Source organism: Oncorhynchus keta, chromosome 1, assembly GCF_023373465.1.
Source record: "Oncorhynchus keta strain PuntledgeMale-10-30-2019 chromosome 1, Oket_V2, whole genome shotgun sequence".
Lineage (NCBI taxonomy): Eukaryota > Metazoa > Chordata > Actinopteri > Salmoniformes > Salmonidae > Oncorhynchus > Oncorhynchus keta.
In genome coordinates this window covers 54,426,090-54,452,851 of record NC_068421.1, presented here as the reverse complement: position 1 = coordinate 54,452,851, position 26,762 = coordinate 54,426,090, and the positions used below count along the sequence as shown (strand labels likewise).

General features: G+C 42.9%; 1 protein-coding gene across 1 annotated transcript in view; it reads right to left on the bottom strand.

The window, feature by feature from the left end:
- Window positions 1-21,234, bottom strand: part of LOC118387937 (microtubule-associated protein 1S-like) — a 39,473-nt gene extending 18,239 nt beyond the window's left edge. The window contains exons 1-2 of the mRNA XM_035776791.2: window positions 21,048-21,234; window positions 7,318-7,419 (exon numbers count right to left, since the gene is read on the bottom strand). Coding sequence (XP_035632684.2) covers window positions 7,318-7,419; window positions 21,048-21,231 — 286 coding nt within the window. The 5' untranslated portion in view covers window positions 21,232-21,234. The remainder of the gene's footprint in view (window positions 1-7,317; window positions 7,420-21,047) is intronic.
- Window positions 21,235-26,762: the final 5,528 nt, after the last annotated feature.

The window sequence follows — 26,762 nt, the reverse complement described above, 5'->3', positions numbered from 1 at the left end:
ATAAAACCACCCTTACAAAAAATGATTGCAGTTTTGAAACAGCAGTAAAAGTGCAGTAGACTGTGTGTGACGCTGTAATTGTATATTTTTTTAATTTAAATTGAACCTTTAACTAGGCAAGTCAGTCACAAGTTCTTGTTTACAATGACGGGCTACCGGGGAACAGTGGGTTAACTGCCTTGTTCAGGGGCAGACAACAGATTTTTACCTTGTCAGCTCGGGGACTTTTTATCCATCAACCATTCGGTTACTGGCCCAACGCGCTAACCACAAGGCTACATAACTGAAGTGTACTGCAGTTAAAATAAGAAATTACTGCAGTAAAGTGTTATTTTGGATGCAAAATTCACAGCATACTGCAGTTACAGTGGGGCAAAAAAGTATTTAGTCAGCCACCAATTGTGCAAGTTCTCCCACTTAAAAAGATGAGGCCTGTAATTTTCATCATAGGTACACTTCAACTATGACAGAAACAAATGAGAAAATAAAATCCAGAAAATCACATTGTAGGATTCTTTATGAATTTATTTGCAAATTAGAAAGTATTCAGACCCCTTGACTTTTTCCACATTGTTAGATTACAGCCTTATTCTAAAAAATATATGTTTTCCCCTCATACAATACCCCATAATGACAAAGCTAATACAGGTTTTATGAAAATGTTGCTAATTTATTAAATTAAACTGAAGTATTACATCTACCCTTTACACAGTACTTTACAAAAGAATCTCCAGAGGAACTCTTAAACTGTCAGTAACCATCGGGTTCTTGGTCACCTCCCTGACCAAGGCCCTTCTCACCCGATTGCTCAGTTTGGCAGGGCGGCCAGCTATTTGGTGGTTCCAAACTTCTTCCATTTAAGAATGATGGAAGCCACTGTGTTCTTGGGGACCTGCGGAGGTATACAGACAATTCCTTCAACCTCATTGTATGGGTTTTGCTCTGACATGCACTGTCAGCTGTGGGACCTTATATAGACAGGTGTGTGCCTTTCCAAATCAATTGAATTTACCACAGGTGGACTCCAATCAAGTTGTAGAAATATCTCAAGGATGATCAATGGAAACAGGATGCAACGGAGCTCAATTTCGAGTCTCATAGTAAAGCGTCTGAATAATTATGTAAATAAGGAATTTCTGTTTTACATTTTTAATACATTTGCAAAATTTTAAAAACCCGATTTCGCATTTGTCATTATGGGGTATTGTGTAGATTGCTGAGGATTGTTTTTTAAATCCATTTTAGAATAAGGCTGTAACGTTACAAAATGTGCAAAAAGTCAAGGGGTCTGAATACTTTCTGAATGCACTGTGTATTGGTTCTCATTCAAACTAGAGGGGAGAAGCGATAGGCCAGCGGAGTTGCCAGCGGAGTTGCCAGCGGAGTTGCGCAAGAAGGGAACAGTGAAGACAGAAAAAAGATATCAGCTGGAGTTGACCCTTACCAATAAGTGGTTTCACAGATTCAGATAAAGCACTCAATAAAAATTAAAAATAAATGTAGTGTCAACGTCACTACCCGTTGCGTCACAAAAATGTGTCAACGGATGAACATTAGGTTACGGAATGGTTGCGCGTGCGCGTGTTTTTTATTTTCGAATGGTTATCAATTTCATCTTCATGCCTATCACAGCTGTCTCTATCCCCCATAACTTCCCTCGTCAATGTAGATCACATGCTACATTGATTTAGCGTTCTCCTACAACGTAGACCATTTTTTGATTATCCTACAGAAAGGATTTTAAGCGAATACGTTTTTAGGAAAGGACAAATGTGATTTGATTGTGTCAGAGGGACGTGCTGCAGCCGGCTTTGATTGATGGGTCATTTTAGGTGGGCGGGTGTGCGTGTATCACTTCCCTAATTCTCTATGTCCATCCCGACAGGTTCCTAAAATATAGGCCTAACCTGTCTGGACTTCTTTTTTAATCAGAAATAAACTGTCTAGTTGCGAGGATTGGAATGACGACAGGTGTCAGCTCTGCGTTTGTTCTCTTATTAAATGGAGCTTGACTGAATGAAACGTAGCCAAACGCCTTTCACGAGTCCCTAGGATGCATAAGCTTATATCTTAATATTTTCAGCAGCATATACGTTTTCCAGTAGTATATAATTTCTCTCATTACTGTGTCCTCTCTAGCAACTGAACAACATATTGCCACAGAAAATGACCACAGCAGCATTGGTGACGTTTTGCGAATTGTTTGATAAAGTGGAGGGGGGAAATTATTTTTTGTTGTTGTTGCAGAAAACACATTTATAAACATTATAAACATTCAGCATCTGACAAGAGTGCATGAAAACAAACTATTTGATATAATGTACTCTGATTTTATGATCCAAAAAAGAAATTGCACATATTTTAAGGGATATTTGAAAACACAAATGGTCAAATCAGTGTTGATTTCCATGACACCTATTAGACATACACAATCAAACAAAAACAAGTGTCTAATTCACAACTCAAATTGCAATTTCATCATAGAAATCTATTATTCAAAGCCAATTTAAAACAAGTTGAATTGTCTGCTTTCACCAAAGCAATAGGATGTGAAAAGGTGCACTAGGCAGAAATCACTCCGACATTCCCTGGTTGCGAAAATGTTTACTGTTTCGGTTAATATGACAAAACAAGCAAATATAGTGTAGAGAATAATTGTACCATCTGAACTGCTGTGAAATATCTCTTCCATAACCAAAAATATTGTATTTTCAGCTGTTTGAAGCTGGTGTACAAAACCGAAAGTAAAAGACGCAAAAAACAAAAGAAAGAATGGGAAGCATAGAAATAGTTCACTTACAACAGCTCTACTACTGCTTCTTTGACTTGCTTGCAATGACAGATCTATAACTCACATTTCTATGTGAATTTGGTCAGGTGGCCCAGAAAGTTACATATTGCAGCTTTAATGCCAGTGACATACATTACCCTGTTTTCATCACAAAGAATCCAGAGCGGACTGCTTGAAGGACATTAGTAGTAGTCTTAATCTTGCTAAAAGAAAAAAGGTCAAATTCTTTTAACAGGGAGAATATATACAATAAAATACTGGGCTTCAGACTGGATTATCCATGAGTACTGACTCAAATAAGGACATTTTTGGCACTGTCCCTGGAGTTCATACGAAGGGAATTGGATGTGTACTACCAAACAGTTGCATTCACAGTATGTATATGCAATGTGGCAGTAGTACATACAAATACATCCTCAGTCATGAAAGGATTTACAGTAATAACCACTTAATAGTTTAGGATTCAATACATGAATATCATTTGAAAATGACAAATTAAATAATGATAAAAGCAGCTCTGATAAAAAACAAAATCCCATTGAAAACAGGTAACTGCCCAAATAAAGGAAACTCCAACATAGTGTCTTAATAGGGTGTTGTGGCACCACGAGCCACCAGCTTGGCATGAATTTGACAAGTGTCTAGAACTCCGTGGGAGGGATGCGACACCATTCTTCCACAAGTAATTCCATCATTGGGTGTTTTGTTGATGGTGGTGGAAAACCCTGTCCCAGATGCCGCTCAAGAATCTCCCATAAGTGTTCAATTGAGATCTTGTGACAAACACACAGACACACACCACTTAAACAGTCTATGCTCCTTTGAGACCCTTCTTTCAGACACTGACACACGTGTGTTGAAGCACCTACTTTCAATATACTTTGTTAAACACATTAGACTTGTCTGCTTTCACCAAAGCAATCACATTGATGAAACCTCAAATCCCAAATGCCCTCGCTGTTTTTTTTTGGGGGGGGGGAGGGGCCACCAGGGGAAAGTCAGCCGGGAGCCCTGCCCGCTGTAACAGGAGACAGTCAGCCGGGAGCCCTGCCCGCTGTAACAGGAGACAGTCAGCCGGGAGCCCTGCCCGCTGTAACAGGAGACAGTCAGCCGGGAGCCCTGCCCGCTGTAACAGGAGACAGTCAGCCGGGAGCCCTGCCCGCTGTAACAGGAGACAGTCAGCCGGGAGCCCTGCCCACTGTAACAGGAGACAGTCAGCCGGGAGCCCTGCCCACTGTAACAGGAGACAGTCAGCCGGGAGACCTGCCCACTGTAACAGGAGACAGTCAGCCGGGAGACCTGCCCACTGTAACAGGAGACAGTCAGCCGGGAGCCCTGCCCACTAACAGGAGACAGTCAGCCTCAAGGGTAGAAGTCCACTTTTCCAAAACATATCTATCAGTATCATATTCATTAGCTTACAGCTATAGAGTAGCCTAATTACTAAAACTGTCACTCTGTTTGGTAACTTTCCTCCAATATACTGTATATTCTAACTTATTTGTATTAGGTATTTGTCATGAATTAGCCCATTCTGGATAAGGTTATACTGTAGGCCTGTGAAATGAGAGCAAGGCAAGGCACTGTGTGGCACACCATGTGCCCCCTGATGACTGTCATGCTCCCCCATCCTGCACCACCCTGCCCAGTAGCACTCCTCTAGTGTAAACACACACATACAGGCTCTGACGCCCCACATTCCTCAACAGCTGGCCTGCAATTAGTCAGTCAGCCTGCTGCCCGGGAAGAGGCTCTGCAGCACAGATTCCATAGTGTAGCACTGCAGTAACATAGTATTCCTTTTACAGAGCTGCGATAGCCTGAGCGAGCACAAAAGTGAAAGTGTGGATGTATTGCAGGTGCTGGGGGTGTGACACACAGATTGTGAATGGGAGAGGCCTGAAGGTAGGGCGAGGTAGTTCTTGACACTAGAGGAGGAAGTTGTCCCGAGGATAAACAAATGTTCTGGTGACTGAGGGAAGATGGGCTTCAGGGCGAGGATGGTGCAAGCTGTGGCAAACTATTTTCAGCTGTGAGGTCAGACACACTCTCATCCTCCCACTCTCCCTGGGATTTCTCTCTGCTTTCCATCAACCTACCAGTCTCATTCCTCTGTCCTCCCCACCAACTCTCCACGCAAACTACACTGCAAAGATACAAATAACAGTCGGAAGGAGCTACTCTGGTGAAGTTGCATTGTTGAGGTGTAAAAGGAAGAACACTTGAGGCCCAATAAGATTGTCTCCAGAGTACAGGTCTAATTGCAGTATTTCTACGGCTATAGTCTGGTGTGCTTGGCGTTTAAGTTATTCTACAAGCAGACAAAAAAGGGAGGTTGCTTGTTGGCCTCGATCTCACAGGAGTGTTCTCACCTTGAGAAAGCTCACATTTCCAGGCGTCACTATACAAAGCAAACATGAGAATACGACATCTGGCTATGCAAGACAATTCCTGCTGTAACTCGGGTGGGTCGCTATCTGGACTTTGGAAAACATCACTTAGCTTAAATTATCAACTGACCTGACATGAAGAAACAGCCAGCTGGCCACTGGTAGTGGACAGCACCCGTTACCACCCATGGCATTGCATACACCATCCCAGCCAGTCAAATAAAACAGACATGAGTCAATCATTAGCGGCAGATGGGCAGGTAACTAAGAAGGGCACACGCTTTCTGTCTTGACCAAGGCTGGTGATACTCTGCTAGATTTCTCAAGTAGATGTTTGGCTGAGGAGAAGACAAAACAAGTATTTTTCAGTCAATTATAGAATTTTTCCAGATGTATTGTTGATTATCTGGAAGGTAAATAAATAAATAGCCCACTCATCTGAAAAGTTCATCAGTCTATCCGAATGAGGCTTTTCAGTGGGGCTGAATTGAAAGACGCTGGCAGAGCAACCAGATGTAAAAGATGGAGTCATCACGGGAGATAAAATCTCGTGGGGAAGCGAGCTCCATCTCCACTCGAGTGTGAAGACGCTGGGCAAGTGTAAACTCGCTGGTGTTTGCCTGACTGAGCAGACCCTGACCAGCCGAGCCAGTCAAACTTTCTAATCCACAAGCGGCTTGCAGCCCCCAGCTAACGGCTGCCACGGCCTCTCCGCACGCAAACCCCAAGTCCAAGGGTACTGCCATGTTGCTAACCACTGTGACCCAGCATGCCAACAGCAGGGAGGGAGACACACACACCTAACAGGGGTCAATAATAGAATGCGAAATGGATTGTAAACTATAGAGTAATGTAAGGAGGTTCCAATGGCTCAGTTTGTTGGAGCATGGCAGAATGGATATTCACATTCAAAGCAACTCTCTTGTACTATTTAGAATGGTTGACTAATTTATGCTTATGGCATCTTCTCTAAGAACTGTGACTGTCATGAGATGTAACAATGTGTTTCACAGAAAATTAGTAAAGCTTTTTTTTTGCTTTTCATCATGTGTCTTTGCTCAATTTCACAGCTGTTGAGTTTGAAAAGTGGGTCATAAACCGCATTCAAAGATATTCAATGTAACTCATTGAATGAACTTTGATAAGGAGCCAGACAACATAATGAAAATAATAGCAGGCGTACAAGTAAGGGTCAATATTTGGACAGGATAAATAATGGCATTGTTTAGATCAATAGCTCTTCAGATATTTGGCAGCTCACGGATAGATCTGGCATTGAATGAACAACGGAGATTGAACATCAGCATGCACAATACAAAGGTCAAAGAGAATGGTGAGATTTTTTAAGACCTAGCTAATTAATGCTACATCATTCTACCTATGTCAACAGGAGTTGGCATTTCGCGGTAACGATGAGTGGCAGCTCATCAAACAGGCCCAGGGACAACTATGTGGAACTATTACACGCCTTTGCTGAAACACGCCACCGTGTTTGCTTTTTGCTCATGACCTATGATGGAATTGTCCACCCTATCGGTGACACAATGAAAGCACCGGAACGGCAGCGACAAGACTTCTAGTTCCTATGAGCGATTCGAGCTGAAATGCAATGAACTGGGCCTGGCAGAAAGCTAAACTCATAGTAAACGGAGTATAGAGGGGGCGAATCTATGACAACATACTGGACAATATCTATGTTCAGAAGAGAGCCAGGTTTGACCAATTTGGTGAACTTAATTGCCTTGGCTCAGTGGACCGCAAAAAAAACTGAAACTATTTCACAACACCAGCAAACGAGAGCCTGTCAAAATATTCCAAGTACAGTTCACAAATGGTATGACACAAATCACCTGGGCAGCTCCTCAGCTATTTGTTCCAGCATGACCTGACACAGACTGTCGCAAGTTACTGCAGCTGGTCCTCACTATACCAACCACAACAGGAACCATTAAGACGTCATTTTCTGCGTTGAAACGGATAAACGTACAGTCGAAACCAAGCCGATCAAGGACGACAGATCCCTTGCCATGATCACCATTGTGTCGAGAGACTTTTAATACCGAGGGCCAAAAGGGAGGGGTTTCACAGCTCAGTCACTGATGTTTTTACCCAGAAGGCTAGACGGATGCTCCTTACCTTTTATTTCTTCCGAGAAGAAGGCAGAGTGTCGAGACACAAAGAGCTTGAGCTGCTCGTCCAGGTTACAGAATGTCAGGTCCACATCCCATGAGCGGATGCCTGTGAAAACACACACACACACACACACCAGGGTGGTTAGGAGAACACTCAATACTCAAGTCAACAGCATGTAATTAGCCAGAGCTGGAAGTAGAACGTGACCAGGCTCAGAATTGCTTCATAATAACATACACAGACATAACATAGCTCTCTGCCATTTTACAACCCGATTATTGGACAACACAGCCTAGTTGAATTACATCGTTGAGGTTTGTGTTAATGTCAGTCAGGCTAAGGGATTGATTTTAGAGGAGAAAAGGGAAGAATTCAAACTGAAACTACAACTGGGGAAGCAAAGACTTCAGGGATGGGCTGAGAGACTAACTCACAAACAACATGGAAAATGCTACTTGTGTACCGGTAATCAAATTACAAACATATGTTGAGTTGAAGCTGCAATATGTCACTTTTTGGGCTACACCAGCGTCAAACAGCTGAAAACACAATATTTTTGGTTATGGAAAATATATTTCACAGCTCGATTAGGTGGTACAATGATTCTCTACACAGTGACTGCTTGTTAAGTCACAAACGGAAATTAGGCGAACTATTCGAATTTTAGCAACTAGAAAATGGCGGAGCAATTTCTGCATATTGCACCTTTAAGTAACTCACATAAAGTAAACAATATAATAGGTTATGGCTCTGTCACTGTTGGAGGTACTTTTTGTAACGTCAACATGCTATAAATACCATGCAGCTAATAAGTGAACGGAGGCCTCAAATTCCTAGACTCAATGACATAGCAGAAGTACAGTAACATTATGTAAAAATAGACTAAAACAAATAAAATTACCAAGACATGAACTAAGAGTATGACAAATGGATAATAAGACAGAATATAATGTATACATTTCATCTACAATTTTGCTGCAAGCAAGCTATATAGCATAGATTAAAACGTGGACCTATACTGCCTGAAAAATGTATACATTTACATTTACATTTAAGTCATTTAACAGACGCTCTTATCCAGAGCGACTTACAAATTGGTGCATTCACCTTATGACATCCAGTGGAACAGCCACTTTACAATAGTGCATCTAAATCTTTTAGGGGGGTGAGAAGGATTACTTATCCTATCCTAGGTATTCCTTAAAGAGGTGGGGTTTCAGGTGTCTCCGGAAGGTGGTGATTGACTCCATCTCCGTATACAAAGGGTATGTCTGTCATGTCTAATGTGGTACACGGGTGCAGTGTCAAATTCAAAATGGGAGGGCACATTATTCATTATTCATATGGTCCATATGACGTGCCCTGCATGACAAGAGAGCTACACTGCAGTAAAGGGATTGGCCATTTAAGGGCTTAAGCATTGCATGTGGTGATGACATAAACTAACAGTGGGAGGGCAATAGAGTCAACTACTAGAAAAAGTAATGAATGCTAAACAGCCAAGTAGACCCTGGTGAGCAAATTGACAGACTTCTAATTTAATCGTCTAAATATTGTAATGAAGACATACTGCAGGCCTATTTGAACACAAAATGCATTCCCCTGCCTATACGACCATATGTATGATGAAACATGAATCTTCACTAAAAAAAAACATTGCAGAGAGAAGATCTGCTTTTGAATTCGCTCACCATAGTGAAGATCAAGAGGGACATTGACAAAGCAAGAGGAAGCAGCCTCCCCTTCTGTCTGGCTGGGACAAATTTAGCTCCGACCTCATCGGCACATGTTATTTTTATTACTTCTCCAAAAACACAGAAAAAAAGCAGTAGAAGATTTTTTTTAAACACGGCAAGGCAGCCCACTAGTCTCCCGAGAGGACAGTATCTCCTCAACAAATTGTATTCATTGCTCAGTTCCTGGCATGAACATTTTAACAAAAAAAAGGTGAGAGGCCACTGGTCTAGGGACCAAGCCCAAGGTTGTTTCATCTCATTCTGGAAATACTAAATGAAGGTGGGACGATATCTATAAAATGCATTATTATACTCTGTGGCACTATTGTTAGGCAAATTACATACTTTCCACCATAATTTGCAAATAAATTTATTAAAATCCTACAATATGATTTTCTGGATTTATTTTTCTAATTTTGTCTGTCATAGTTGAAGTGTACCTATGATAAATTACAGGCCTCTCATCTTAAGTGGGAGAACTTGCACAATTGGTGGCTGACTAAATACTTTTTTGCCCCACTGTATAACAATTCCTAGTTTCATTTCTAGACTGAAAAGACTGAAGCAAATGTCTCAGAATAGCACCCAGGCTAGGGAAGAACATGGATCTGGGCATTACTTTACTTCCGTATAACCTCAACAGGCAGTGATTTGGAACTTGCATTGAAAAGATCTAGCCATTTGTCCTGATTTACATGCACATTCTAAGTGAAATGAATTGATTCAAAAGGAAAACAGTACTAAAAAAAGGGTCTTACTGGACTCACCAGCTCCAGCTTTCTCTTGTTATGCACTTTACAAGGAACACATGACTGGCTCAACTGTTCTGGGGATCTACGGTAAGTTTCAAGGTAAAATGTGACATATGAAATGAAGAACGCAATCTGCTTTATCTCCTAACGTATTGCACAAGTTGACAGCAGGGATTAACTTAAAAATGTGCTACAAATATTCAAAATCATTGAAACCCCCCCCCCAAAAAAAAAGTTGACGGTAGGGCCGGGCGATGTATATCGTGTGACGATAGAAAAACGTCTGTCGTTTAATATTATGCCCTATCGTTAATTTTGTGGTGTCGCAAATCACTCTTTCAGGCAATATTATTCGGCAATTGGAAGTCGCTTTGCAACACAAACAAGCATGGAGAGTGAACGGGACACAAAGCACGGAGACCGTACCTAAAAGAGGGTCTACTTCGGTCGCATGGACGTGGTTTGGGTATGAAAAGTCTGACACGGACCAGAAAACCAGGCCGGTCACAACAACAGGCTCAAACACCACTAACATCTTACCACCTACGCAAGAATCACGTGAAACAGTACGGAGAAGGCAACGGATGAGAACCAAAAAAGTACAGTTGAGTGCTCAAAACAAACCCCGGACTCAGACGTTGCAAGAGGCTTTTGCACGCGGCACACCATATGGCAAAGAATCACGAAGATGGAAGGAGAACAGCTGCAGTTACAACTTGCATCTGCAAAGACTTGGCCCCAATTTACACGGTCGAGAAACAGGGGGTTTCGTGAGTTGGTGCAAACACTCAAGCCAAGGTGCCAAATGCAAATACCTTTTATTTGTTGAGTATAATTCAAAATGTAATAAGAAATAAGCCTTCACATGGTCATTTTATATAAACTATTTATTCATTGAATTTACAGAAAATGTGTATTTCGTGATAAGTATCGTTATCGGGATATGAAATGACCTATATCGGGATATGAGATTTTGGCCATATCGTCAAGCCCTATTTGATGGTATTGAAAAACCATACCATGGCTTTTTCCAAATACCCCGGTATACCTACTGCTCAAGCCTGCATACCGTCGCAACTGATTCATAGATGACGCAATCGCTATTGCACTCCATACTGCCCTTTCCCACCTGGACAAAAGGAACCCCTACATGAGAATGCTGTTCATTGACTACAGTTCAGTGATCATCACCATAGTGCCTGCCCTCTAAGCTCATCACTAAGCTAAGGACCCAGGGATGAAACAACTCCCTCTGCAACTGGATTCAGGACTTCCTGATGGGCCGCACATCCACCACATGGGTGCATGCTTAGTCCCCTCCTGTACTCCCTGTTCACCCACAACTATGTGGCCGGGCACAACTCCAACACCATCATTAAGTTTGCAGAAAGCACGACTGTGGTGGGCCTAATCACCAATGACGAGACAGCCTACAGGAAGGAGCTCAGAGACCTGGCAGTGTGGTGCCAGGACAACTTCTCCTTCAACGTCAGCAAGCCAAAATGAGTTAATCGTGGACTGCAAGAAACAGAGGGCCGAGGACGCCCCCATTCACATCAACGGGACTGTATTGGAGCAGTATGAGAGCTTCAAGTTCCTCTGTGTCCAGATCTGTATGTAATGACGAGATGATCATCCTAATATAATATCATCCTAGGACCATACCTCAGGACTACCTGGCCTGATGACTCCTTGCTGTCCCCAATCCACCTGGTCGTGCTGCTGCTGCTGCTCCAGTTTCAACTGTTCTGCCTGCGGCTATGGAACCCTGACTTGTTCACCAGACGTGCTATCTTGTCCCGGACCTGCTGTTTTCAATCCTCTCACCACCGCACCTGCTGTCTAACTGGATGATCGGCTATGCAAAGCCAACTGACATTTTCTCCTGAGGTGCTGACCTGTTGCACCCTCTACAACCACTGTGATTATTATTTGACACTGCCAGTCATGTATGAAAGTTTGAACATCTTGGCCATATTCTGTTATAATCTCCAGCCGGCACAGCCATTAGAGTACTGGCCACCCAATTTCAATTGATAATAATGTGAGTCGTTGTCCCAAAGAAGGGAAGGTAGGCGACAAGCTGAGGTTCAAAATAAGCCCATAGAAACACATTGGGCTTATTTTGGCGAGACTGAAACCTCGCTTCGCCTCTTCCTCTCTCTTTGGTAGAACGAGAGTCTTCTGTCCTTTTGACGAATTGATATGAGATATAGATGTATGTCTGTCTCGGTTGGTCGGTCTACACACACCAAGGTTTTTCTTGATTTTTACTCTTTTCTACACTGTAGAATAATAGTGAAGATAACAAAACTATGAAATAACACATATGAACTCATGTAGTAACCAAAAATAGCCACATCTTAAGCTTCACGGCTGAACGACAACATCATCAACATATCAGATGGCTGGTAAAACAGCTCTAACACAGCCTGGAAGTGTGTTGGGTCATTGTCCTGTTGAAAAACAAATGATAGTCCCACATTGAAGCCCAAAGGTATTTTCTACCTGATCCTGATAAAACAAATATCCTATAAATCACATTGGCTATGCATGGCCTGTTTGCAAGAAACTTGAAACATTGTATCAACTATTGTATTAACTTGGTCCAGCCAAAGTTGGTGCTAGCAAACACTGAATAAAAATATTCAGACGCTAGTGAGAGCCGTACAGACAAACACAGCCATTGGCTGTTTTTCACAAGGGATAAGTAGATCACCAGATCAGAGCATGACATTTTTTTGCCCCCCTTTCATGCCTAGTGGCAATTGGAAAATTGTGTACAGATCCTTGCGACATGGGGCCATGCATTATCATTCTGAAACACAAGGTATGAATGGCATGACAATGGGCCTCAGGAACTCTGTGCACTCAAATTGCCATCAATAAAACGTCATTGTGTTCGTTGTCCGTAGCTTATGCCTGCTCATACCATAACCCCAATGCCACCATGAGGTAGTCTGTTCACAACGTTGACTTCAGCAAACCGCTCGCCCACACAACGCCATGCACATGGTCTGCGGTTGTGAGACCGGTTGGATGTACCGCCAAAACTCTAAAACAAAGTTGGAGGCAACTTATGGTCGAAAACGTAATGTTAATTTATCTGGCAACAGCTCTGATGGACATTCCTGCAGTCAGCATGCCAATTGCATGCTCCTGCAAAACTTGAGACATCTGTGGCATTGTGTTGTGTGACAAAACTGCACATTTTTGAGTGCCTTTTATTGTCCCCAGCACAATGTGCACCTGTGTAATGATCATTCAATTTAATCAGCTTCTTGATATGCCACACTTGTCAGGTGGATGGATTATCTTGGCCAAGGAGAAATGCTCACTAACATGGATAAACAAATTTGTACATAAAATGTGCATTTTGAAAGTATGGATTGTTTCTGGGATCTTTAACTTCAGCTCAAACATGGGACAAATACTTAACATGTTGCCTTCATATTTTTGTTCAGTATATATATATATATATATATATATATATATATATATATATATATATATATATATATGGCAATGTGTATTATGCAATATTGACATATCTTTGGTTATACTGCGTAACAGTATCCGGTTCTCTTTATTGTGTCCCCGTCGATGGCAACTGTCAGATGCATGGTGCTCATGACATACGTTCTTTCTTGCATTTAATTGGTATAGTGTGAGTGTTGTCATTCTTCAGCACCGTTGTGGAGTACAACGACTGTGCAGGTGTCTTATTTTGAGGGAGGAAGCTCCCAGTCTTGCTTTGTTCATGGTGCCGACTAAGCTTGTTTTTGTTCACCGATGACAGTAAAGTGAAGAAATTGTCCACTGTGACATTTCTCCCCTTGCCAACGTAAAGTTCCACAAGCCTCATCACCACATTCTCCGACACTTGTTCACCTGCTGCCCGATGTGGATCTTTTCCGAAACGGTGCCTTTCCCTTCCTTTCTCCTCTCTCACTGTTTCATTTGTTGGTGGCGCGGGGGACCTGCTCAGTACACAACGTTCTGGCTTTTTTGCACTTAGGCCTCAGAGGTGTAGAATCAGAAGAATAATCAGAGAGGTCATGATTCATTTAGGTTTAGTTGAGGCAATTACCGGGGTGATTATCAACTGGCCACTGCACCTTCCAACGTCGGGAGAATGAGCGGAGCAGGAACTACTGATGGGAGAAGTGGCAACGGGGAAAACCATTCAAATAATGACACGCCCTCCTAAAACTGGTTCTAATTCCAGTTCTGTTTGTGATATAACAAGTCTAACAACTGCAGTGTGTTATATAGACTTATTTAGGAAAAGTCAACGACGGAGGGGACATGGCTTTAAAAATGGCAGAATAATAAAATCAATTCATGAGTTGTCAAAATGGCCGCTTTAGCGGGTCTAGTGTTAAGCCAGTGGCACATACAACACAGACACTCAAGAGGGAGTACACTGGACACTGGTGGTAGCAGATGGGAAATGGGGCTGAGAGGATTCTAGAGTACACAGAGGCAGCTGCTAAGTCTCAGACAAGAGAAGACTTGTCTGGGCTAGACTAGGGCTGGTTTGACCCACTGTTGGGTTGGAGCAAAGAAAACCCCAGCAGGTCCAAATGTCTGTTATCTTTTCTAGGCCATCCATCAGCACATTACAACAACACAAGAACCAGCACAGCTGAACCAACTAACTGACAGACCATCTGCACAGCGTTGTTCTTTCAATAGGAAGCCCCTCTTCTATTTGCACTTTGCCAGCAATCACAAGCATGTTGACCATGTAGGAGGGATACAGTATTCAGGGGCTGCATTCATAAAATAATTATTAAAAAATTGACAGTCATCACCAAATACTTTTAATCATGTTATACTCAGAATCTGAGTTTCTTCAGGCTTGTTCCCCAAACAAAATCATTAACAAAGCGCCTGCATCCATCACTAACCAGGAAGGGAAGGATATGGTGAGCAGTGTGAGACACACGCACACGGGAAGTGTTTGTGACATCAGTCACATAGCCTCAACACAGATACTGACGGGCAATTCCACTGTAACAGAATTAAGCTTTAACAGTTTTAGCATTTAAGCATTAAAATGTACACTAAACAAAAAGGATTTATTTCAAAAGTTTAACAAAACATACAACTCTATGCACGAGGACTACTTTTAACAATTTCCATGGAAAAATGTACAAAACCTAAATTTAGTGGAAGAAATTTGCAGATGCAAACTTTGGTAATGGAATTACAGTAAAATCTGTTTTTAATGCAACCAGGTTTTTCAAAAACTCTTAAATATCTGCTCCAAATTAAGATTCAAATATGTCTGCAGAAAGAATGGTATGTCAGCTATGGCATGGCACCTTGAGTTTGAAAACAAATCTATTTTGGTTATTAAACTACAGTAAGTGAAGTGGATTTACACCTGGTAATGGAATTACGGTAATGAATCCCTGATCTGTACAACACAGAAATGCAGAAATGTTTTTTTTTTAAAGTCACCAGAAGTAACATTCCCAGTCGTTCTACAAAAAAAATCTTCCAGGGGGAATTCACCCAAACCCCCGTAGCCGGCTAACTTCTCCATTGCTTTAAAACAAAGTCCTAGGGGAAACACTGCTAATGACTGAACTTTACACATCAAGTCTCATTATAGGGCTCTCAACAAGATGCAGCCAGAGTCCAATATTTTCACACTCACACACATCGAATGCCACTACCAACTTACCCAACCTCTGCTTTTTAAGCACAATGTTCTCGTAGCAACCCAGGGTATTATGGGTAGTACATCCACACCTCGCCTCTGAACTGCACGGTTGTTGGAGTCTGTCTGGATGGTGATAAGGTAACTCCGAATAGCTAATACTAAAGGGGTAGTGGAGGAACCAACGTGTACGTCCTGACAACGGAGACTTCTATTCTCTGGCACGCTGGTGAAGCCAAGCTGAAGTAAATAGGTTGCATTATTTAAGCTCGGCAGCGTAGCTGGGCACTCAGGGCTGCTGGCTTCTTCAAGAGACTTCACCATTCCATCACACTGAACGCTGCCAAGGCACACTGACGCAGGCATGACAATTACATATTTTGAGACCAAAACTATTCATTGACATTTGCGGTCAATCCTTGTAATGGTACACAAGTTGCCAACTTGCATGAATTTATGGGAATCAAGTAATGTTTGTGAGCATGGGGAAACTATCCGAAAGAGAACATGCTAAATGTAGCAGCAGAGTCTACAAGCCTTAGCAAAGGGCACAGAAATCAAATCAAAGTGATTCCTCATGTAACCCAGACAAAAGACTATCCAATGTCGAACCAACTTTGCCACGGGTCGAACCAGCCTGCTAATTGGTGAAAGAAGTTGGCTAGCACTAGCTAGCCGACTTGAAGACAACACCTGGTTATGCTGTTTCAAGTTATCTAGAAGGGTGAGTGACTAACGGTGTACAAGTGATGCGCGGGTTGACTCATAACACGCAGTCCCCACGGTTATGTCAGCAGGGTGGGTGGGTTTAGGGCCATGAAATATTCAAGTTTCAAGTTTTAATGTCACATGCACAAGTACAGTGAAATGCCTTTCTTGCAAATTCAAGACCCAACAATCCAATAATCAATAACAATGTAATCCGTAGAAGAAGAAAAACATGAGAAATAAGAAATCGTCGCCCCCAGTCTGAGGTTCTTGAGCTCTTCATCTGTTCTTTGCACCGTTCATCTTTCCCTCAAACTTGACTCGTCTCCCAGTCCCTGCCACTGAAAAACATCCCCACAGCATGATGCTGCCACCACCATGCTTCACCGTAGGGATGGTGCCAGGTTTCCTCCAGACGTGATGCTTGGTATTCAGGCCAAAGAGTTCAATCTTGGTTTCATCAGACCAGAGAATCTTGTTTCTCATGGTCAGAGTCTTCAGGTGCCTTTTGGCAGACTCCAAGCAGGCTGTCATGTGCCTTTTACTGAAGAGTGGCTTCCATCTGGCCTCTCTACCATAAAAGCCTGAATGGTGAAGTGTTGGAGAGATGGGAGAACATTCCAGAAGGACAACCATCTCCACAGAGGAACTTCTAGAGCTCTGTCAGTGACCATTGGGTTATTGGTCTCCTCCCTGACCAAGACCCTTCTCCCTCTATTGCTCTATTTGGCCCGGCAGCCAGCTCTAGGAAGAGTCTTGGTAGTTCCATCATTCTTAAATGGAAGAAGTTTAGGAGGCCACTGTGTTCTTGGGGATCTTCTATGCTGCAGACATTATGTACCCTTCCGCAGAGCTGTGCCTCCACACAATCCAGTAATGTAAGAAAATGTGGAAGGGAAGGGGTCTGAATACTTTCAAAATGCACTGTATATGTCAACAATCCTTCTACCAAAGGACTATTCTATGGATGACATTTTGTGAAAATCCCCAAAATCATTATTTTTTGTCTGTGTTTGAGGAATCACTCATCACCATTTGATTTGTTACACATTTTCGAAGTAGCCGGAAGGAATAAAATAAATGGCATATGCTTCCATTAACTAACGCTACACGGGGTGACACACAAATCAGGATGTTGACGTTAGTTGGAAATATCATTTCCTGCTATTCATTGAAGTTTGAGTGTGGAAAAAAATCAGCTACAAGCAAGTTACAAACAAGCTTTGTGAATGTTACTAGCCTTGGAGTGTTCGAAGCTCACCGCAAACTGTTTCTTTCTACAAAGTCGGAGCTATTAAGGCAACACCCTGACAGATGCGCAGGGCTGTATGTCAGTAACTAAGCTAAAACAAAAAGCAAGGAGGCACCCTTACAAAGACCCTTACAAGCTTGGGGAAAAAGCCCACCCATTCCGTGATTTTGTGTGAGACTAGAGGACCCTGTGGTCTTGAGTGGTCTCAAGAGGCCAGACATTTACAGTGATCCCCTGTCTTGACCCTGGAGACGTCAGTGCACAGTGGAGTCCCTCCCCAGTGAGAAAAACCTCCAGTAGTCCAGCACAGTGGCATCTATGGATGCAAGCCTAGATACATTTTCCACCAAGTCAAGCAGTCTTAAAGGGATGAGGAAGATACAACGTTGGCTAAACGTAATCTAAAATGTCTCCACCTGCTCAATGTGTTTACTGCCGTGTTTAGTAAACAAAGATACCACAACTTCTCTCTGGAGCAATGTCCTTGGAAAATTAGGCAAAAGCTATTCGGCTCCTTAGCTAGAGCGGCGGGTACAAATGTTGAGCCCTTCCATTGGCTTGTTGCAATGGGGTGAAAGAATGATCTGCAGTGTGGCTAGTAATGAAAGTCTGCAAAAGATGAACTCCGCATAAAACAGCTTCCCTCAGCTAATCAGAAGTGGGAAATGACAGCTATTGGATTTCTCAACACTACGAGCCAAGCAAATTCCAATGCACACAAACTGGAGCCCCTGCCACTACCAGACAGAGGCAACTCTGCATCATGTCATGTGATCATGGAATTTAAATAAATGTGATTCATGATAGAAGTGCACAGTTACCTTAATTCACTCAGAGGCACTTGCAGAACAATCTTATATGGTGTACAGACAGAAAACGAAATGCTGCTTAACTGCCCAAGCTTTATATACTGGTAACAAAATAGCATATAACATTTATGAATACGCTTGAATGACAAGGTCATCAAAGCAAATAATTAGAACTCTGGTGACCACCTGCACATCATACAGTCATTCTAGGTAAGATAATTTTCTGTTAAGCCTTGTACTTTCAAATCAAATCTTATTTGTCACATGGTTAGCAGATGTTAATGCGAGTGTAGTGAAATGCTTGTACTTCTAGTTCCGACAATGCAGTAATAACCAAAGAGTAATCTAACAATCCCACAACTACTACCTTATACACACACAAGTGTAAGGGGATAAAGAATATGTACATAAAGTTAAGAATGAGTGATGGTACAGAACGGCATAGGCAAGATGCAGTAGATTGTATCGAGTACAGTATATACATATGAGATGAGTAATGTAGGGTATGTAAATAAAGTGGCATAGTTTAAAGTGGCTAGTGATACATTTTTAAATCAATTTCCATTATTAAAGTGGCTGCAGTTGAGTCAGCATGTTGGCAGCAGCCACTCAATGTTAGTGGTGGCTGTTTAACAGTCTGATGGCTTTGAGATAGCTGTTTTTCAGTCTCTCGGTCCCTGCTTTGATGCACCTGTACTGACCTCGCCTTCTGGATGATAGCGGGGTGACAGGCAGTGGCTCGAGTGGTTGTTGTCCTTGACAATCTTTATGACCTTCCTGTGACATCGGGTGGTGTTGGCGTCCTGTAGGGCAGGTAGTTTGCCCCCGGTGATGCGTTGTGCAGACCTCACTACCCTCTGGAGAGCCTTACGGTTGTGGGCGGAGCAGTTGCCGTACCAGGCGGTGATACAGCACGACAGGATGCTCTCGATTGTGCATCTGTAGAAGTTTGTGAGTGCTTTCGGTGACAAGCCAAATTTCTTCAGCCTCCTGAGGTTGAAGAGGCGCTACTGCGCCTTCTTCACAACGCTGTCTGTGTGGGTGGACCAATTCAGTTTGTCTGTGATGTGCAAGCCGAGGAACTTAAAACTTACTACCCTCTCCACTACTGTCCCGTCGATGTGGATAGGGGGGGTGCTCCCTCTGCTGTTTCCTGAAGTCCACAATCATCTCCTTTGTTTTGTTGACGTTGAGTATGAGGTTATTTTCCTGACACCACACTCCAGGGCCCTCATCTCATTGTTGCTAATCAAGCCTACCAATGTAGTGTCGTCCGCAAACTTGATGATTGAGTTGGAGGCGTGCATGGCCAAGCAGTCGTGGGTGAACTGGGAGTACAGGAGAGGGCTGAGAACGCACCCTTGTGGAGCCCCAGTGTTGAGGATCAGCGGGGTGGAGATGTTGTTACCTCAGGAAGTCCAAGTACCCAGTTGCACAGGGCGGGGTCGAGACCCAGGGTCTCGAGCTTGATGACGAGTTTGGAGGGTACTATGGTGTTAAATGCTGAGCTGTAGTCAATGAACAGCATTCTCACATAGGTATTCCTCTTGTCCAGATGGGTTAGGGCAGTGTGCAGTGTGGTTGCGTCGTCTGTGGACCTATTGGGGCGGTAAGCAAATTGGAGTGGGTCTAGGGTGTCAGGTAGGGTGGAGGTGATATGATCCTTGTCTAGTCTCTCAAAGCACTTCATGATGACAGAAGTGAGTGCTACGGGGCAGTAGTCGTTTAGCTCAGTTACCTTAGCTTTCTTGGGAACAGGAACAATGGTGGCCCTCTTGAAGCATGTGGGAACAGCAGACTGATTGAATATGTCCGTAAACACACCAGCCAGCTGGTCTGCGCATGCTCTTGAGGACACGGCTGGGGATGCCGTCTGGGCCTGCAGCCTTGCGAGGGTTAACACATTTAAATGTTTTACTCACATCGGCTGCACTGAAAGAGAGTCCGAAGGTTTTGGTTGCGGGCCTGTGTCAGTGGCACTGTATTGTTCTCAAAGCAAGCAAAAAAGTTTGGAGGAAGGGTTTGGGACATGTCTGACACTTGAATCCCAGAATGATTACTGCGAAATGTGTGTAAAAAAAATATAATTGTAGTGTTGAAATGTGTCACATTTAAATAAATGAATGATAATTTACACAAAATATGTGTTTGTAAATATTTAAGATTTAAATGTCAGAACTAATCATTATAGAGCAAGTGCTAAACCATGCCATTGCATTAATTGGTCTCTTAACTTTACATTTTTGCCTGATCATTTTAAATAGTTTAACCTTCCGTTGCTAACATAGCGGTCTATTTTATGGTCTGATTGACAGCTGGTCTATCAGGCAAGAGCATCCAAAACTAGTGATCAACTGTTAAATCAGATTCGAAGTAAAATAATACTGCCCATTTTGTTATGTTAACTTACACACCATGTAGATAGATGCCCTCTGCTAACCATCTGCCAGGAGATCCAACATCCTTGTTGCTATTATATCCCTCACTGGCTTCTTCCTCCCTTATCTTTCCATTTAATGTCTACTACAAACGGGGTTTGCATGTGGCATCATCTTTAACGTTGTATTTCGTCGTGGAAAACATTTACATACATTTACATACATTAACGACCCTAGTGGGATATTTCAGTGACAATTGGCTGATGTGTGTGTTGATTTGCAATTAGAACCATTTGTTGACGGAATATACTTGAAAACGCAGTAATACAGTATGCAACGTCACCTGTACTGAAGGCGCAAGCTCGAGCCAAATCGGGAGGTGGAAGCGCGGTCTGGCACTAAATCAATCAACATTGATCCACATTACCTCTCTTTATCTCTGCCACCACGTAGTCCACAAATCCAGTCCGACTATGTCCACCGACAATGACGAGCAGAGAATACTTGTCGTTACTGAAGCCAGGATGCGAAGTTCGGTTCGCATTTTCCATTGCTTCGATCGCTTCCGTTTGTTGTGTCGCCATGTTGAAAAGTTTGGCAAATGATGTCATACAGAGACGCCCCTACTTTATCTATAGGGCGGAAAATCTGTAGATTGACACTTCGCAAGACCAACCGAATCCCTGTGGCCAGTGTTAACGATACATTAAAGAACCAATGGTGTATATAAACCCTGGACTGCTAATGCGATGTATTGGCCATTGCTGCCGCGTTCAAAACAACTGGAAACTCAAAAATCTCGGACTTCAGACTTCATCAGTGCGTTCAAAACATCTATGAGAAAACACTTTCAAGATCAACTGATTGAAATATGTTTGATCAATACTGATTCAATATGGTATTTTTAAAATGTAAAATGTATTTCATTCCAAATAATGTGTTTCATAAATTGTGAGGTCTTCAATTTTTACTGAACTGTAATTATATTCCTGAAAGATTACCTGCTAAATTTGCTAGGTTTCACCAACAAGTGTTAATAGCCTGGAAAATATGTTTCCTGCACAATAAAGCTATTTTGTGGAAAAATTCAGACATAACTGTAAGGAATAAGTCATTGTTCTACCCCAGCTGGCATGAGAGTAATATTGACTGTTGTTCTTGATGTTTTCGACAAGGGTAATTTTCTCACAAATGAACAATTTATAACATTGGAAGAGTTTATTTCTGTGATCAAAGCCGTTCCCAGTGGTCTAACTACACTAATGAAAACTCATCTTAGCTTTGGTAATGATCACAAAGTTTATCCAAAACTTAGATTGGAAGCCTTGGGCTTACTTGAGAAATCTTGTTGTAGTAAATATATAAGACAAGTTCTTCATTCCCAAAACCAATTTACACAGAGAGGGAAAAATGTCTGGAACATGCTTATTCCTGACATTGTCTGGAAAAATGCATGGTTAAGGCCTTACAAATATTGTATTCCAAAAAAAGTTAAGTGCACTTTTAAATTTTACATACGATATATCCATGTAATTCTATGATATCCAAATTTGTGGCTATTGATGATATCTGTGTTTTCTGTGAAAAAGAACGTGATAATGTGTCTCACTTGTTCTTTGAATGTAAATTTGTGTCCGAATTTTGGGAAACCCTTGCAAAATACTTATTTCTTTTAGCTAAGTATGCAGGTTAAAAATATATACTTCTGTGTATTGATTTTAAGAAAGGCGTTGATGTTTATGGTTAGGTACACTGCATCGATTATATACAACACAGAACACGCTACATAAACTAGTAATATCATTAACCATGTGTAGTTAGTTATAACTAGTGATTATGAATGATTAAGTTTAATGATACCTAGCAACTTACCTTGACTTCTTACTGCATTCGTTTAACAGGCGGACTCCTCGTGAGGCAGGTGGTTAGAGTGTTGGACTAGTTAAATAAAGGTGTAAAAAATGAAATGAAAAATAAAAGCAGCGTCCAAAATGACCGATTTCCGATTGTTATGAAAACTTGAAATGGGACCTAATTAATCGGCCATTCCGATTAATCGGTCGACCTCTATGTATACCTTTTGAGTGTTTGTTTAAAAGTGTTATTTTAAGGATGGTCCTTTCACCAATCTTCAGATACTTAATCAATTACTCATTTGACAGATTTACATAAAAAAGTACTCACTCTTAAAAACATCACAAAGTGGTCCACTGTCCATCCGATTTGGTTTATTTGACATTGATACAGAGATCAGAAATGGGCAGTTACATGACATGAATGACTACCCATGTTTTTGACATGAAAAATATAATATGTTACTATTGCAATGATAACAAGATCATTGAAATTGTGATTTTTTAAATTCTTGTTGCCAAATACTTTATACACGAACAAAAACTCAAAAATTCTACACCAAAATTACAATTTTTTTGATTGAATTTAACTATTTTATTAAAACATTAACCTAGTGAATAATAACATTTTCCTAAACCATTACAATAAGATGTTTTCAGAGAGATTACAATTGCACTTGAATTGTTTATTTTTTAAATCTTTTTTTGTTTGTTTTTGTAACGCTTGTCGTCGGTGGAATAAGGTGAGGAGGACCAAGGTGCAGCGTGGTAAGTGCTCATATTATTTAATGAAATATGCAACACTAGACAAAACAACAAACAGTCCTGAAAGGTGAAACAAAAACACTAAACAGGAAACAACCACCCACAAAACAAGCTACCTAAATATGGTTCTCAATCAGGGACAACGATTGACAGCTGCCTCTGATTGAGAACCATACCAGGCCAAACACAGAAATAGAAAATCATAGACAACCCACCAAACTCACACCCTGACAATAGTAAAACAAAATACAAAACAAAGGAACTAAAGTTAGAACGTGACAGTACACCCCTCCCCCCCCCCCAAAGGTGCAGACTATGGCCGCAAAATTTGAACCAATAGGAGGGTCTGCATGGGTGTCTGTCCGCGGTGGCGGCTCTGGCGCGGGACGTGGACCCCACTCCACCATAGTCTTTCTCCGCCTCCTTAACCTTGTAAGTCGCTCTGGATAAGAGCGTCTTAAATGTAAATGTTAACCGCCTCCGTGGCTTCTTAAGAGCGACGACCCTCGCCGCCGACCTTGAACTGGGGACCCTAGCCACGGGTGCCGAATGGACGGGAGATTCCGGCAGCGCTGGAGTGAAGGACAACTCCGGCAGCGCCGGACAGGCGGGAGACTCCGGCAGCTCCAGAGTGAAGGGCGATTCTGGCATCGCCGGCATGACAGGCGGCTCTGGCAGCTCCTGGCTGACTGACGGCTCTGGCAGCTCCTGGCTGACCTACGGCTCTGGCAGCTCAGGACAGACAGGAGACTCTAGCAGTGCTGGACAGGCGGGAGCACCTGGCAGCTCAGGACAGATGGGAGACTCTGGCAGCGCTGGGCAGGAGGAAGGCTCTGGCAGTGCTGGACGGGCAGGAGCACCTGTAGGGAGAAAACAGAGAGACAGCCTGGGGAGTGGGGCTGCCACCGGAGGGCTGGTGCATGGAGGTGGTACCGGATAGACCGGACCGTGACAGCGCACTGGAGCTCTTGAGCACCGAGCCTGCCCAACCTTACCTGGTTGAATGCCCACGTAGCCAGGCCAGTGGGGCGAGGTGGAATAGCCCACACTGGGCTGTGCTGGCGAACCGGGGACACCATGCGTAAGGCTGGTGCCATGTACACCGGCCCGAGGAGACGCACTGGAGACCAGATGCATTGAGCCGGCTTCATGGCACCTGGCTCGATGCCCAATCTAGCCCGGCTGATACGAGGAGCTGCAATGTACCGCACCGGGCTATGCACACACACCGGGGACACCTTGCGCCTCACGGCATAACACGGTGCCTGCCCGGTCCCTCTCGCTCTCTGGTAAGCACGGGGAGTTGGCTCAGGTCTCCTACCTGACTTAGACACACTCCCCGTGTGCCACCCCCCCAATACATTTTTGGGGCTGCCTCTCGGGCTTCCTTGCCAGCCGTGTTCCCTCAAAGCGCTGGCTCCCATTACCTGCTGCCTCCGCTCTCCTGGCTGCCTAAACCTGTTCCCATGGGAGGCGATCCCTTCCAGCCAGGATCTCCTCCCATGTGTAGCAACCCTTGCCATCCAAAACGTCCTCCCATGTCCAGGAGTCCTGAGATCGCTGCTGCCCGATACCACGCTGCTTGGTCCTTTTTTGGTGGGTGGTTCTGTAACGTTTGTCGTTGGTGGAAGACGGTGAGGAGGACCAAGGTGCAGCGTGGTAAGTGTTCATATTATTTAATGAAATATGCAACACTAGACAAAACTACAAACACAACAAACAAACAGTCCTGAAAGGTGAAACAAAAACACTAAACAGGAAACAACCACCCACAAAACACAATGGACAACAAGCTACCTTAATATGGTTCTCAATCAGGGACAACGATTGAAAGCTGCCTCTGATTGAGAACCATACCAGGCCAAACACAGAAAATCATAGACAAACTAACATAGACAACCCACCCAACTCACGCCCTGACCATACTAAAACAAAAGACAAAACAAAGGAACTAAGGTCAGAACGTGACAGTTTAAGTATTTTCTCATTAATACCTGTATTCTGTTTTGTTTTGTATGATGTAAGAATGTAAATTGTTGATCTGCATTTTGATTTTTTTTTTAAAAGAAAGAAAGAAAAAGAAAAGAAGAAATCAGCTCTGAAAATCAATTTGAACTGGGGTTTTTTAGATAGAGATAGTAGCTACTACAACAATTGGACACTACGAAATTGGGGAGAGAAAAGGGGTAAAAAAATATATATACTGTACTTAATTGTACATTTTTTGTACTCTTTTATTTGCACTTCTGGTTAGATGCTAACAGAATTTCATTGTGGTGTACACAAGTACTGTTCAATGACAAAGTTTAATCTAACTATAAGACTGCAGATATGGCCAGGGCAATAAATTGCAATTCCGTACTGTGAGACACCTAAGGCAGTGGGGAGACAGGACGGACAGCTGAACATCCTCGCAGTGGCAGAGTAACAACAACTGCACAGGATCGGTACATCTGAACATCACACCTGCGGGACAGGTACAAGATGGCAACAACAACTGCCCGAGTTACACCAGGAATGCACAATCCCTCCATCATTGCTTAGACTGTCTGCGATAGTCTGAGAGAGGCTGGACAGGGCATGTAGGCCTGTTCTAAGGCAGGTCCTCACCAAACATCACAGGCAACAACATCGCCTATGGGCACAAACCCACCATCGCTGGACCAGACAGGACTGACAAATGTGCTCTTCACTGACGAGTTGCGGTTTTATCTCACCAGGGGTGATGGTCGGATTCACGTTTATCGTCGAAGGAATGAGCGTTACACCGATGCCTGTACTTTGGAGCGGGATGGGTCGGTCATGGTCTGGGGCGGTGTGTCATAGCATCATCGGACTGAGCTTGTTGTCATTGCAGGCAATCTTCACGCTGTGCGTTACAGGGAAGACATCCTCCTCCCTCATGTGGTACCCTTCCTGCACGCTCATCCTGACATGACCCTCTAGCATGCCCATGCCACCAGCCATACTGCTCGTTCTGTGTGTGATTTCTGGTATGGCCAGCAAAGAGCCCGGATCTCAATCCCATTGAGCACGCCTGGGACCTGTTGGATCGGAGAGTGAGGGCTTGGGCCATTCCCCCCAGAAATGTCTGGGAACATGCAGGTGCCTTGGTAGAAGAGCAGGGTAACATCTCACAGCAAGAACAGGCAAATCTGGTGCAGTCCATGAGGAGATGCACTGCAGTACTTAATGTAGCTGTGGAAAGTCAAGGGGTGTGAATACGTTAAGGCACTTTATATAAATAAATCATCACTGCTTTGTCATTGCTGTCTACATTTTCAATCTGATACAAATCTATATTCTCTGGACAAATTGAAAATAAAGTCTAAAATAAATTTAGTCTAAAATATCATATCAATTAAGGCCAATTTGGATTATTATGGTAGCATAATGATGACAGATAATACAATGCTGTAATATTTGTATTTATTATTATTAATAAATATAGGTGGTAAGTTTCCTTTTCACACATGGACATTTTTTGCCTCTTGAAATTTCAGCTCTGCTGCACCCTCTAGAGT